Raw genomic sequence first — 14,295 nt, 5'->3', positions numbered from 1 at the left:
CTTCTCATTTTCCATCCCTCCCTCCATCCTGCAGCCAGAAACATGAATGCTGCCTTCCTGAAGGCCACACAGAACCTTCCACGTCCCAAATACTGTAGAGCATCATACTAAACTGCTTAACCAGACCTTACACAAGCGAGAAACATTTTGGATAAGCCAATGACATTTTGGGTAAGCCACTGTCACTTTTTCTGATTTTTTTCTGTGTGTGTGTGGAGGGGGGGGCGGGGGTGGCAAAATACGCATAACATAAAATTTACCATCTTAACCATTTTAAGTATACAGTTGGTGATATTAAATACATTCATAATGTTGTGAAATCACCACCAACATCCATCTCTGTAACTCCTCATCTTGCAAAGCGGAGACTCCGTACCCATTAAATACTAACTCCCCATTCTCCCCATCCCCAGCCCTGGCAACCACCATTGTACTTTCTGTCTCTGTGAATTTGGCTAGCCCAACTACCTTATGTAAGTGGAATCATACAATATTTTTCTTTTTGTAACTGGCTTATTTCACTTAGCATAATGTCTTCAAGTTTCAACCATATTATAGCATATGTCAGAATTTCCTTCCTTTTTTAGGGTGTATAATATTCTATGTATCCACCACATTTTATTTATCTATTCCTTTGTCGATGGACACTTGGGTTGCTGCTACATTTAAGGGAGCTATCTAGGAAGCTATCTGTTGTGAACAATGCCGTTACGAACATGTGTATACAAGTAGCTATTCAAAACCCTCTTTGAATTATTTCAATTCTTTTGGGTATATGTACAGAAATGGAATTGTTGCATCATATGGTAATTCTATTTTTTAATTTTTTGAGGAACTGCCATACTGTTTTCCACAATGGCTGTACCATTTTACAGTCCCATTAACAGTCCACAATGTCTCCACATCCTAACAAACACATATTTTCTGTTTGTTTATTTTTTTTATAGTTGCCATCCTAATTGGTCTGAAGTGGGCCATGGTCAATTTGGAGTTTATGTCATTTATAGTTGAAAGCAATCCTAATTAACACTGAGCCCAACCCACAAAGCATAGTTTTCTGTGCCCTTGCATGCCCATGCCATGGGTTCAAGTCAAGTGTTCTTCAACCATGAAAGATGCTAGAAAATCACACTACTGTGTTCTCAGAAGGAAAAGTCCGGAACTGAAGGAAGAACAATTATGAATATGTGCAATGTGCACACATTCCCAGATCTAAAACCATCTGCGAAGCTGAGTTCCATCTAGGAAACTAAACATCTCTGCACAAGTTTTACATTTCATACCAGGATGTTACATGTAATAGTTTATTTTGTGTATTGCCCTAACAGAGCCAGAACTTAGTTTTTGAGTGTATTATTAGCTTTGAGAATAAAACTGTTAATCAAATCTAACTTTCTCATTGCTCTTTCCTGCTGGAAATATCTAAGAGTTTCCATAGCTTAAGAACACATTTGACGATCAACATATTAACCTGATATTGTGGGTAATTTTCATGCTGTAAAGACAAGTCTAGATATTATATTAAAGAGAAGTGACTTCCAGGCGCGGTGGCTCATGCCTGTAATCCCAGCACTTTAGGAGGCCGAGGCGGGCAGATCACAAGATCAGGATATCGAGACCATCCTGGCTAACACGGTGAAACCCCGACTCTACTAAAAATACAAAAAAAAAAAAAAAAATTAGCCAGGCTTAGTGGCGGGTGCCTGTAGTCCAAGCTACGGGGGAGGCTGAGGCAGGAGAATGGCATGAACCCGGGAGGCGGAGCTTGCAGTGAGGGGAGATCACCCCACTGCACTCCGGCCTGGGCGACAGAGCGAGTCTCCGTCTTGAAAAAAAGAAAAAAAAAAGAGAGAGAGAGAGAGATTTCACTACAAAGAATTCATGATAATGTATATATCCATATAAGTATATTCATAAAATGAAAAAACTGGCTTCAATTAACTGTTTTACATAAATTATTTTTAGTTTTCAACGATTTGGATAATTGAATCTGTCATTGTATTTTGATAGTTTTGTTTTTATTTCATTCTTGCTTTATTTAGTGTTTCGTTTAGTCTTTGACCTGTTAAAGACCTGATTTTGAAATTATTCAACTGCCAGGTAGAGATTATGACTAGCGCTAGCATGGAACCAAGGCTGCACATAGTAGCCCATTGCTGCATTATTTTCCCCTGGCTTTAGCTAGCCATCAACTCACCTCTGGAATGTAAACTCAAGCTTGGCATGTATGTGTATGTGTGTGTGCCTATGGATGTGGATGAGTGTGATTTCTATAATGATTTGCAATTCCCACTACCACAATCCAAATGTCAAAACTTCTCCAAGGGGGCAAAGGGAGAGAATAAATTAATATGAATTTTAAATAAATCACAGAGCCTGAAGGAACTGCTTCATGATGGGCATATAACTCAGAACCAAGTGCAATCAGTAAAGACCAGGAAAAGCCAACATGGCGTTTCCTTCAACTAGGACTCATGGATGTCATGCTTGCCAGCCAAAGTACAGTAGACTATGGTCTAATGCCAATACAAAGGCCATCCAGGGAATCCTGATGGCCCATTAAGCTGCCCTGGATGTCTGAGCCACAGGGCACTTTCCCCCTTTGCTTTGGAGAACATGAGCTACATCTGAATGAGGTCCTATTTCTGGGCCTTACACTGCAGGAGTCAAGAACACATTCTCTCAAGATACAGTGTTCCCAAAAGAGCATAGGCCCAGGGTGAGAAAACCCAGGTTCAAGTTCTACCACCCACAGGCCATCTCCCAGGTTCAGTTTCCCCATGAAGTGCCGTAACAAGTGGGTTTTCAGGTCCCTTCTACCAGTTCCAAGTCTGTTTCTATAGATTAAACCTCAAAAGAGTTGACAGGAATCGAATCAATAAATGTGATTTAATAAATGTGTTCAGAACACAACATTGAATAACCTGCCCAGGATTCAGATTGAGAAACTGGAACTCAAATATAGAGCAGGTTTGGAGAAATCCTCTGACTACCCTATACCAGGGGTTCCCAAATCTGGCTGGAATGACCAGTGGCACTCATTAAAAATGTTTAAGCTTCTGGACCCCACTTGAGGTCCAGGGTAGGGCCTGAACATCTGTATTTTAAAATTCATTTATGAAATTTTAAATGGATGAATCTCTTACATGGTTAAATAATTGTGTGTGTGTTTGTGACAGAGTCTTGCTCTGTCACCCAGGCTGGAGTGCAATGGCACAATCTCAGCTCACTGCAGCCTCCGCCTCCCAGATTCAAGTGATTCTCCTGCCTCAGCCTCCCGAGTAGCTGGAACTACAGGCGTGTGCCACCACACCCAACTAATTTTTGTATTTTTTTGAGTAGAGACAGGGTTTCACAATGTTGGCCAGGCTGGTCTCGAACTCCTGACCTCAAGTGATCTGCCTGTCTCAGTCTCCCAAAGTGCTGGGATTACAGGTGTGAGTCACTGCACCCAGACCACAGTTAAATAATTTTTTTAAAGATATAAAAAGACGTTCTGTTAAAAGTCTCCTTCCCACCTCTGTCTCCCAATTGCCCAGTTCCTACTCACTTATCCCTCTCAGGTAGCCAGTGTCATTGGGGCATGTGCCTATGTGTGTGTCTGTGTGTGTGTCTTTGTGTGTGTCCTGAAATTCTTTTTATGCAAGAAAACAAAAACAAAAACAAAAACAAATAAAAAAACTCTACTCGTCTCCCTTTTTAAAAAACTAAATGACAATAACATACTTTTTTCCACTGCACAGTATTCCATTACATGGAGGAAGCACCTGTTTCCTATTAATGAGCATTTATTTGGTTCCAGGCTTATTGCAGATCCTGCTGCAGTGAGTATATTTGCAGGCATGCCATTGCAAATGTGTACCTGCTGGAGTGTACCTGTTGCAGTATACCTGTTGCAGTGAGTATCTTTACAGGCATGCCATTTCATACCTGCTGGAGTGCATCCTATAATAAATTCCTCAAAGTGGCCTTCTGAGTCAAAGAGCACACACATTTATAACTTGAAAAAATGTTGACAAATTGCGTATTTTTTTAAACAGCTCCTATGTGATTTTAACACATTACTCAATCTGTGGGAGGGGAGACCATGCCCTGGACCAGTGCTTCTTAGTCTTCAACATTTAACTTTTTAAACTGCAAATCACCTAGGGAGCTTGTTAAAATTCAGATTCTAATTCTGGAGTTCTAGGATGGGCCTAAGAATCTGTATTTCTAGCAAGCCCCTAGGTGATGCCAATACTGCTGGTCCATGGACTGCACTTTGAGTATCAAGACCCTAGAGGACACATAGTGAGCCTAATTCCCAGGTGTCAGCTGCCATGCCATAAAGGCAATTACACTTAACATGCCCAACACCTAAATTCCAGTCCCGGGACAGTAATTCACTAGCTGAGGGGCCTTGCCCCAAATTCCTACATTTTCTGAGCCTCAGTCGCCTTATCTGTAAAACAGGTGCGGTAAAGATAAGTCTGTAAGGATTAAATAACACCGGTACATCTCAAAAACAATGTGCTGAGCAAAAGAAGCCGGACAATAAAATACTTGCTGTAAGATTCTATTTTTGTGGAACTGTAGAATAGGCAAACTCAATCTATGGTGATAGAAATCAGAACGGGTGCCTCTGGTCTGGGGCAAAGGGGACTAACTGGGAAAGGGGAGGAGAGAACTTTCAGGGGTAGTGGAAATATCTCACTTGTTTTATGGTAACACGGGTATATACATTTGTCAAAACTCACTGAACTATGCACTTAAAATATGTGCATTTTATAACATGCAAGTTATATCTAAATTTAAAAATAGATGAAAAGTAAATGATACAACTTAGTGTAAACTGACGTGTCATCAAAATAGAAGCTAGTCTTAACTTAAGGAAATGTGCCACCTGCGTGCATGGATGAGGTCATCGATCGACAGGGGACCAGAGACGGACCTCCACCCCTGCGTGGGTAGCAGCGTGCTCCCAGCCCCGCGCCCCCGGGGCGGCCCACGCCCTGCCTCGGTTTCCCCCGATGGCCGCCGCTTACTTGCTCCGGAACTCGTCGAGCGCGCGCTGCGCCTCGGTGCCCTGGCGCTCCAGCCGGGTGCGCTCGGCAGCCAGGTCCCGGGCGCGCTGGCGGTTGCTCTCGACTTGGCGGGCGAGGGCGTCCTCGGGCCCAGCCAGCTCGCCCAGGCGCTGGAAGGCATCCAGCTGCCGCCGGAGCCCGGCGTGGCGCTGCTCGAGCGCGCGGGCCCTCTGGACGTGGGCGGCCACGCGCTCGCCGAGTCCCTGCAGCGCCGCCAGGCTAGTGGCCCCAGCCCAGCCCTCGTCTGCCGGGCGCTCGGGCTCGGCGGCGCGCGAAGCCTCATCGGCGCGCTCGTACTGCTCCTTGCGGGTCTGGAAGACGTAGCTGCGCCGGTACATGGCTGCTCTGGCGCGGGCGCGCGGGCGGCGCGGAGCCGGCTCTCCAGGAGGCCCCCGGCGCAGCCAGCAGCCCGCTAAATAAACACCGGAGGCCCCCGGCGCGCTACTGGGACGTTCCAGAGCCGATCAGCAGTTGGGCCCGGGCGCGGGAGAAGAAAAGAGCAGCTGCCCGCTTTGTGCGGCGGATTAGCGGCCCATACAGCTCCGGGGTTGGAAGGTTACGCGGGCAATGAGGTTTTTGTTCCGTGATTGTTCAGGCCTGTTGCTTTTGATTGAATGGAGGGTCAGGGGACACGGAAGGCATGACGCTCTTTTGACTGGTTCCACTGGGGACTGTGAAGGAATTCCCCAGGCGAGCTCTTTAAACTTGCACTAGCTCAAGAGCCCAGGGCTTGTCACTTTGTCTCCTCTCTCATTCAAACTCAATTGTAGAACTCTTTAACAACGCCATTTTTTTTTCTGATTACTTAAGCAATTTTTTTTTTCTTTTGGTCTTTTTTATTTCCAATTGCTCGGTTATGCATGCAGCAATTCTTTCTCATAACCATAACACGACGTTTAGCACCCCTCTCTATGGCAGAGGTTCTTAACCATGGATGCAAAATAAAATGGCATGTCTCCATAAGTAGTGAGGTGTGTCGCAAGTAATTTCTTAGTAATACCAGTACATATTTGTGAAGAGCCTACAGTAACTTCGGAGACATGCACGGTTATGTTTTTATAATTCACCCATGCTCCGATGGAGTTTGACATCCTTTCTTGAATGGAAAAAACAAATAGAGCCTCACCTATGGGGCTATAATAGGTGGCTCACGCCTGTAATCCTAGCACTTTGGGAGGCCGAGGCGAGCCGATCACCTGAGGTCAGAAGTTTGAAGCCAGCCTGGCCTACATGGTGAAACCCCGTCTGTACTAAAAACACAAAAATTAGCCGGGCGCGGTGGCGCGTGCCAGTAATCCCAGCTACCCGGGAGGCTGAGGCAGGAGAATCGCTGGAACCTGGGAGGCGGAGGCTGCAGTGAGCCGAGATCGCGCCACTGCACCCCAGCCTGGGTGACAGGGTAAGACTCCGTTTCAAAAAAAAAAAAAAAGAAAAAAAAGTTGCTTTTTTCTTTTCCCTTTTTTAACATAAAATGTAATACAAAAAATTTTAATAAAAAATGAGATGGAGTCTTGCTATGTTGACCAGGCTGGTCTCAAACTCCTGGGCTCAAGTGATCCGCCATTAATTGGCCAACCCTCAGTTAGAGAATAATAAAGGATTTTTCGCCATTATGTTTCATTTTAATTTTTATTATGGAACTAACAGTTGGATTTTAAGGACAAGCTTTTAAAATAAACAAATAAAAATATATATACACAAAATAGCTAAATTTTGACAAATTTAAAAGTAAATTGTGGGTGTTGAAAGAAATATATATATATATAAAAATAGCTAGATTTTGACAAATTTAAAAGTAAATTGTGGGTGTTGAAAGAAATTAATACCACTTGATGAGAATGTTTCTGAATGTAAATATTTTGTCATACCTCCAACTTTAAAAATCATTATCAAAGGGTTGTTTTCTTAAAAGTGAGGATTAGTAGTACCATATAATTACTAACTATATGAATTGTGTGTGATTATACTACAAATTAAAGATGGAGAAAGAAAATTACACAGATCTTTGTGGAGTTTATTATTACACCAAATTATTACCTTAAGATAATAGATTCAGTCTGGAATAAAGCTCTGTAAGGCCCTAAACTGTGCTGGTGACATGGTTATTGTTCTATTTCCTTAAACCATTTAAAATTAGATTTGGTCAGGTGCAGTGGGCCACACCTGTAATCCAGAACCTTGGGAGGCCAAAGTGGGAGGATATCTTGCAGCCAGGAGTTCAAGACGAGCCTCGGCAACATAGTGAGACCCCCATTTCTTTCATTTGTAAAACTAAAAATAATAAATAAAAATACATAAAATTTGATTGTATGGTCAAATTGAGAAGAACCATATGAATATTTTTGTAGGTGCACATATACCATGCTGATAGCATAGTAAATTGACTTCAGGCTTCCTCAAGAGCAAAACCAACATATAGCAAGAGTTATAAAAATCATTTGTTTCCTTTGATATCGTGTATCAGTCAGATATTGCTACAGAACAAACTGCCCCCAAAACTAAATGGCATAGAAGTATTTATCACTGCATTCCCTGGGACTGGGAGCTCAGCCGTCTTCCAGCTGTAGGTCTCCTTTCAGCAGGGGCAGCTCTGCTCCCAATGTCCCTCAAGCTTCTGAACTAGCGATGACAAAAGCACAAGAGCAAGCCCAGCCATACAAGCTCATCCCAGGCCTTTGTTTGCATCATGTCTGCTGGCATCCTATTGGTCAAAGCAAATCACATGGCCACAAATAAAGTCAAGAGGAGGCAAGGAGGAGTCAGGGCTCAGCTTGAGGCCCTGGCAAGGGTGTGGGTGGATAATCCCATCATGCTGGAGTGGAGAATCAGGACCCACAACTCAATCGACCACACATGGGAATCCCATCTGAGAAAAATATATTCTAGAAACATAACAAAAAATTATTTCAATTTAATCCAGTGAAATAAACACTCAGAAAATACCTCCTCACAAAGCATAGCCTCAGAGTTAAATATTGCACAAAATCAAGTCTCTGCCCTCAGGGTGCTGGTGGAGAATCCATACTGACTAATGAAAACACAAGATAATCTGGACAACTTCTGAAATAAAGATCTTAGCAAAATGCTGCGGTTGTATTGTCTAACTTCAGGTGCACTGGGAAACGCAATCCTGCTATGTGCTTAGAAGGAGTGTGCAATATTTGTCAACAACCCTAAAGACCATATCACTGGTGGGAGGTTATTCAGTAGGAGTAGAGATCATATGCATAAGGAAGAAATCATTGCTGAATGAATTTGTTAATTCAAGAGGCATGTTTGTAGAGATAGGTTCCACAGGACTTGATGAAAGGTCAGTTATGGAAGAGTTACTCTAAATACAGTTGAATGGCACTAGTTTGGGGGCAGGGACAGGAAATGTATGTTGTTAGAATAAGAAAGATCTGAGGCTAAGTTTTGGTCCCATCACTTCAGTAAGTGATGTAACCTATCTAGTCCCAGTATGGAGACTGGTAAAATGAGAATAATCGCTTATATAATCGCTTATATAAGTATGGTAACCATACATCCCAGTTTGCCTAAGACGGTCCACATTTACACCCACTATCTCAGCATAAATATAGCAAGCATCATCTTCCACTCTCAAGGGTATCTGGGTTTGTCTGAGAAAGACATGTCTTTTATCTAGCCTGCATAACCTGAATATATAGCCTATATCTGAGCATAAGGAATCATCCAGATAAATCCCAAAGAAGGAACATTCTATTAATAAAAACATTCTATAAAAATGTTAATATCATAAAAGACAAAGAGAAGCTATGAAAATGTTCCAGATTAAAGGAGACTAAAGAGACATGACATCTAAGTGCAATATAGGGCCGAGTGCAGCAGCTCATGCCTGTAATCCTAGCACTTTGGAGGCTGAGGTGAGTGGATCACCTGAGGTCAGGAGTTCAAGACCAGTCTGGCCAACACGGTGAAACCCCGTCTCTACTAATAATACAAAAAATTAGCCAGGCGTTGTGGTTTGTGCCTGTAGTCCCAGCTACTTGGGAGGCTGAGACATGAGAATTCCTTGAATCTGGGGGGACAGAGGTTGCAGTGAGCCATTATCACACCACTGCACTCTAGCCTGGGTGACAGAGTAAGACTGTGTCTCAAAAATAAAAATAAATAAATAAATGCAATATGGATCCTAGACTGGATCTTGTAGTGGAGGAGAAAATCTGCTCTAAAGGTTATCACTACGTTCATTAACAAAATTAGAATATAGACAGTAGATTAGACCATAAAATTGTATCAAGATTAAATTTACTGAAGTTTATGACTATGCTACAGTTACGTAAAATAATATCATTATTCTTAGAAAATATACTCTGAGATGCTGGGCGTAGTGGCTCACGTCTGTAATCCCAGCACTTTGGGAGGCCAAGGTGGGCGGATCATGAGGTCAGGAGTTCAAGACCATCCTGGCCAATGTGGTGAAACCCCATCTCTACTAAAAATACAAAAAAATTAACAGGGCGTGGTGGTGCACACCTGTAGTCCCAACTACTCAGGAGGCTGAGGCAGGACAATTGCTTGAACCCAGGAGGCAGAAGTTGCATTGAGTCAAGATAATGCCAATGCATTCCAGCCTGGCAACAGAGCGAGACTCCATCTCAAAAAAATGAAAATATACTCTGAGCTATCTAGGAGCAAAGACCCGTGATGTATGCAACTTATTCTCAAATGATTCTGAATAAGATGGCATGTATAAATATAAATATAAGTAAGTATGAGAGATAGAAAGGAAATTAGACAAAATATTAAGAGGTGAATCTGGGTTGTTTGTACTATTCTTGCCATTTTTACTAGAAAGTTTGAAATTATTTTCCAAAACACCTGCAAAAAGTGTGATCACCTTTGCAGTATAGACATTTAATAAATACAACTTGCTTTATGTTATAGCTATATATATGTATAATGGCTAAGAGAGGGAGAGGTGCAGAGAGGAGAATGGCTTAGCAAACTGCAGTAACAATAGGAGAAAATGGGCTATAACCATGGAAAAATTGTACTTATTTATTTTATTTATGTATTTATGTTTAAAAAAAAAAAAGGTCTTGCTATGTTACCCACACTAGTCTTGAACTCCTGTGGTCAAGCAATGCTCCTGCCTCAGTCTCCCAAAGTGCTGGGATTACAGGTGTGAGTTAGCACACATGGCCCCATCACACAGTTTTAACTGGTAAAGCACAGTGGTTCATGCCTGTAATCCCAGCACTTTGGGAGGCCGAGGTGGGGGGATCACGAGGTCAGGATATTGAGGCCATCCTAGCTAACACGGTGAAACCCCGTCTCTACTAAAAATATAAAAAAATAGCTGGGCACCTGTAGTCCCAGCTACTCGGGAGCCTGAGGCAGGAGAATGGCGTGAACCTGAGAGACAGAGCTTGCAGTGAGCAGGAGATTGCGCCACTACACTCCAGCCTGGGCAACAGAGCAAGATTTTGTCTCAAAAAAAAAAAAAAAATGTTAACCTTGTGGAACATACTTTGATATAAATGAAAATGCTTATAACAAACTTGAAGGGGAAAAGAAAAGCAAAATACCAGATGCATGGTGATTTTAACAGTATAAAAATATCAGAAATTAGTGAAATATGCCAGGTTTAATGTTCATCATATCTTTTATCATGAACAAGGCAGGTGGACTGCTTGAGCCCAGAAGTTCAAGACCAGCCTGGGTAATGTGGTGAAACCCTATCTCTACAAAAAATATAGGCACATGCCTGTAGTCTCAGCTACTCAGGAGGCTGAGGTAGGAGGATCACTGGAGCCTGGGAGGCAGAGATTGCAGTGAGCTGAGATTGTACCATTGCACTCCAGTCTAGGTGACAGAATGAGACCGTGTCTCAAAAAATAAATAAAATAAAGTTATTTAAATGTAAAATAAACTTTTAAAATTTTTTAATTAAAATTTTTTCACTAACAAATATCTAAAAGCCTGAGTAAAATAGGCTTAGATGCTTTGCCTTTTAGCCAATTTCATACTCTAGCATTTTGAGCCATCCCTCTCAGTTAAGATACATTCTGAGTTTGCTTTGGACATTTTACAGAAACAAAAGGTAATGGAGATAATCTCATATTCCTTAGAGGTGGGTTTCACGTTAGGTCTCTGCTGTCTACTATTGTGTGACCTTGATCAGGTCAATCTGTTTTCTAAAATGATGGACTTAAGCTAGAGAATATCTAAGGTTCCTTTCTGCTTATTATGAGCAGAATTGTCTTCTTCCAAATCTCACATGTTGAAGTCCTAACTCCCTCAAAGTGTGGCTGCCTTCAGAGATGGCGCCTGTAAAGAGGTAATTAAAGTAAATTGAGGCCGTTAGGGTGGACCCATCTGTGGTGCTTTGTTCTGGAAGCCCTAGCAAACGAATATACTGCTCTAACACTGACTGCACCTTTTACCATCCCTCCTTTTCCCAGAATATGCAAATGTCTGCCACAAGAGGGCCACCCCGCGCTAAAATTGAATGCCCTGCCACATGGTCCCTCCAGGGTGCACAGTTTGAAGCCTTTCCCACCAAACTGGACCAACTCAAAAGGTAAATCAGCTATGGAAAGTCTCATTTTGAATAAGGCGGCCAACAGCCCAGGAGTGAAAGGGCAGGCAGACCCCTGGCTCCCGGAACCCTACTATCCCTGCTCCCTGTAACCGGGCCTCTCTGTGAGGCCCCAGTCCCTAAAGACACACCTGTGAAGTATGCTCAGTGCTCCTGAAAGTGATGAGTCTGCAGGAAGGGTCACAGCAGATGGAGAAACACACTCAGAAGCAAGACTGTCTCTCCAACTGCACACATGTAGTTGACTCTGAAGAGTTTCTGGAAAGTGAAGCCTGATATTCAAACATTATCAAAGAGAGCACTAAGCATCCAACCTGCTTTTCTCAGGGTCTAATTCAGAAACTGAAGCAAGTATCCAAAAAAAAAAAAACCCCAAATTTGTGTGACAGCAAGTGTGTGGCTGGTTCTTTGACTGACGGGCACCGACAAAAGGCAGGATTACCAAATGTAATGCAGGATTCTAAACTGGACCCTAGACTGCAAAAATAAAATCTATAAGGGGCATTGTTATGACAAATGATGAAATTTGAATATGGAATGGGGATTGATAAAAACATTGTATCAGATTTAAAATGTCTAATTTTAAACATTGTATTATGACATGTAAGAAAATGATCTTGGCTGGGTGCTGTTGCTCACCCCTATAATCTCAGCACTTTGGGAGGTCGAGGCAGAAGGATTACTCGAGCCCAGGAATCCAAGACCAGCCTGAGCAACATAGTGAGACCCCGTCTCTACCCCAAAAATACAAAAATTGGCCGGGCATGGTGGCACACATCTGTAGTTCCAGCTGCTTGGGAGGCTGAGATGAGAGGATCACTTGAGCCTGGGAGGCAGAAGTTGCAGTGAGCCAAGATTGTGCCACTGCACTCCAGCCTGGGTGACAGAAGGCCACTCTGTGTCAAAAGAAAAAACAAAAGAAAGAGAAAGAGAGAAAGAAAGAGAAAGAAAGAAAGAAGGAAGGAAGGAAGGAAGGAAGGAAGGAAGGAAGGAAGGAAGGAAGGAGAAAGGAAGGAAGAAAAAGAAAAGAAAGAAAGGGAGAAAGAAAGAAAGGGAGGAAGGAAGAAAGGAAGGAAGGAAGGAAGGAAGGAAGGAAGGAAGGAAGGAAGGAAGGAAGGAAGGAAGGAAGGAAGGAAGGAAGGAAAGAAAATGACCTCATTCATAGGAAACTGGTTTGGGGATAAGGAGGCATGATGTCCAACTTACTCTCAATGGTTCAAAAAATAAATAATAGACATGCACTTATGTTGATATAAACATATATAAATAAGTACATAGAATAATAAAGCAAATGATTGGTGGATTTAGGTATGAGGTATAGAAGTTCCTTTTACTCCTCCTGCAACTTTTCCATAAGTTTGAAATTGTAACAAAAGAAAAAGTTACCTCTCAAAATCCCAACACCTCCAGGAAAATTGTGCTGACAACAGGTGTTTCTTAATGATAGCAAGAAAATGCAAAAATCTTCCTTTGATTCGCCAGATGGTATCGTGGTCTCAGCAACCAAAATTTCATTGACAACCACAGTAGGAGTTTTACACCTACCAAAATGATGGTATGGATTTTCAGACACATCTGGGCTTGCCTTCTCTACACAGTCTCAGAATGTCCTTGAGACATTGTCATACCAACTCATCGTCATTCTGATTATGCACGAAAAGCAGCCCTTCCCATGACCTCAGAAATGCAGAAATGAGTCATTGTCCCAGCGGGTGCCATCCTCAGGACTGAGTTTGGAGAAGTCTCTTTTACGGTTATAATTTCTGTGGCTATAAATCTAGCCATGGTTTTCATATTTCTGCTCTGTATTTCTCTCTAAGGTATCATTAAACAAACCTACCACCACTTTCAAGTTGGGTCAGCCTACATCTGAACCACAGTCCCTTTCCTTCTGGGAATAGATTGTTAGGTGGTTTGATGTATTACCAAGCCACAGTTGTCCAACTGGCATGCCCACTCTGTCCTAAAAAGGAGGATGCTCCAGCCCTGCTTTGTACCAGTTAGGAGACAGAGTCCAAGGAATTGGGCACATGCATCCATGAATATATTTCTTCTCTTTTTTTTCCAGTGGGGTCTTTCTCTGTCTCTGGGTCTTGCCCAGGCTGAAGTGCAGTGGTACAATCTCAGCTCACTGTAGTCTCAACCTCCTGGGCTCATCTGACCTCCCACCTCAGCTGCCAAACTAGCTGGGACTACAGGTGCACACTACCATGCCCAGCTAATTTTTAAACTGTTTTGTACACACAGGAGTCTTGCTGTGTTGCTCAGGTGGTCTCAAACGCCTGGCCTCAAGTGATCCTCTTGACTCAGCCTCCCCAAGTATTGGGATTACACGTGTGAGCCGCCATGCCCAGCTCATGAATATATATCTGATAGAAATATACATTCATGTATTCATAGATTGAAACATACATTTGGGGGCTGGGCATGTGGCTATCACCCAGCACTTTGGGAGGCTGAGGCAGGTGGATTGATTGAGCCCAGGAGTTTGAAACCAGTCTGGGCAACATGGCAAAATCCTGTCTCTCTCTCTCTCTATATATATATAAAATACAAAAAAATAGCTGAGCAAGGTAGTGTGCCCCTATAGTCCTAGCTACTGGGGAGGCTGAGGTGGGAGGATAGATTGAGCCTGGCAGGTCAAGGCTGCAGTGAGCCATGATTGTG

At 42.7% G+C, this 14,295-nt stretch overlaps 1 protein-coding gene across 14 annotated transcripts in view; it reads right to left on the bottom strand.

The window, feature by feature from the left end:
* The window catches only part of BFSP1 (beaded filament structural protein 1), a 79,723-nt gene that overhangs the window by 32,611 nt on the left and 32,817 nt on the right, over window positions 1–14,295 (bottom strand). For 5 of the 14 annotated variants that reach the window (XM_074004729.1, XM_074004730.1, XM_074004731.1 and 2 more), the window contains one exon: window positions 11,760–11,886. The exons of 3 other annotated variants lie outside the window; for them this stretch is intronic. In XM_074004729.1, the coding sequence (XP_073860830.1) occupies window positions 11,760–11,886 (127 nt within the window). Of the gene's footprint in view, window positions 1–5,024; window positions 5,455–11,759; window positions 11,901–13,014; window positions 13,170–14,295 lie in introns of those variants that run through there. 6 more of the 14 variants (XM_074004726.1, XM_074004732.1, XM_074004727.1 and 3 more) reach the window with 3 other exon arrangements.

The sequence above is a fragment of the Macaca fascicularis genome, chromosome 10, assembly GCF_037993035.2.
Source record: "Macaca fascicularis isolate 582-1 chromosome 10, T2T-MFA8v1.1".
In the NCBI taxonomy this organism is placed as follows: Eukaryota; Metazoa; Chordata; class Mammalia; order Primates; family Cercopithecidae; genus Macaca; species Macaca fascicularis.
The sequence above is the reverse complement of the archived record's forward strand: the minus strand, read 5'-3'. Positions and strand labels throughout refer to the sequence as shown.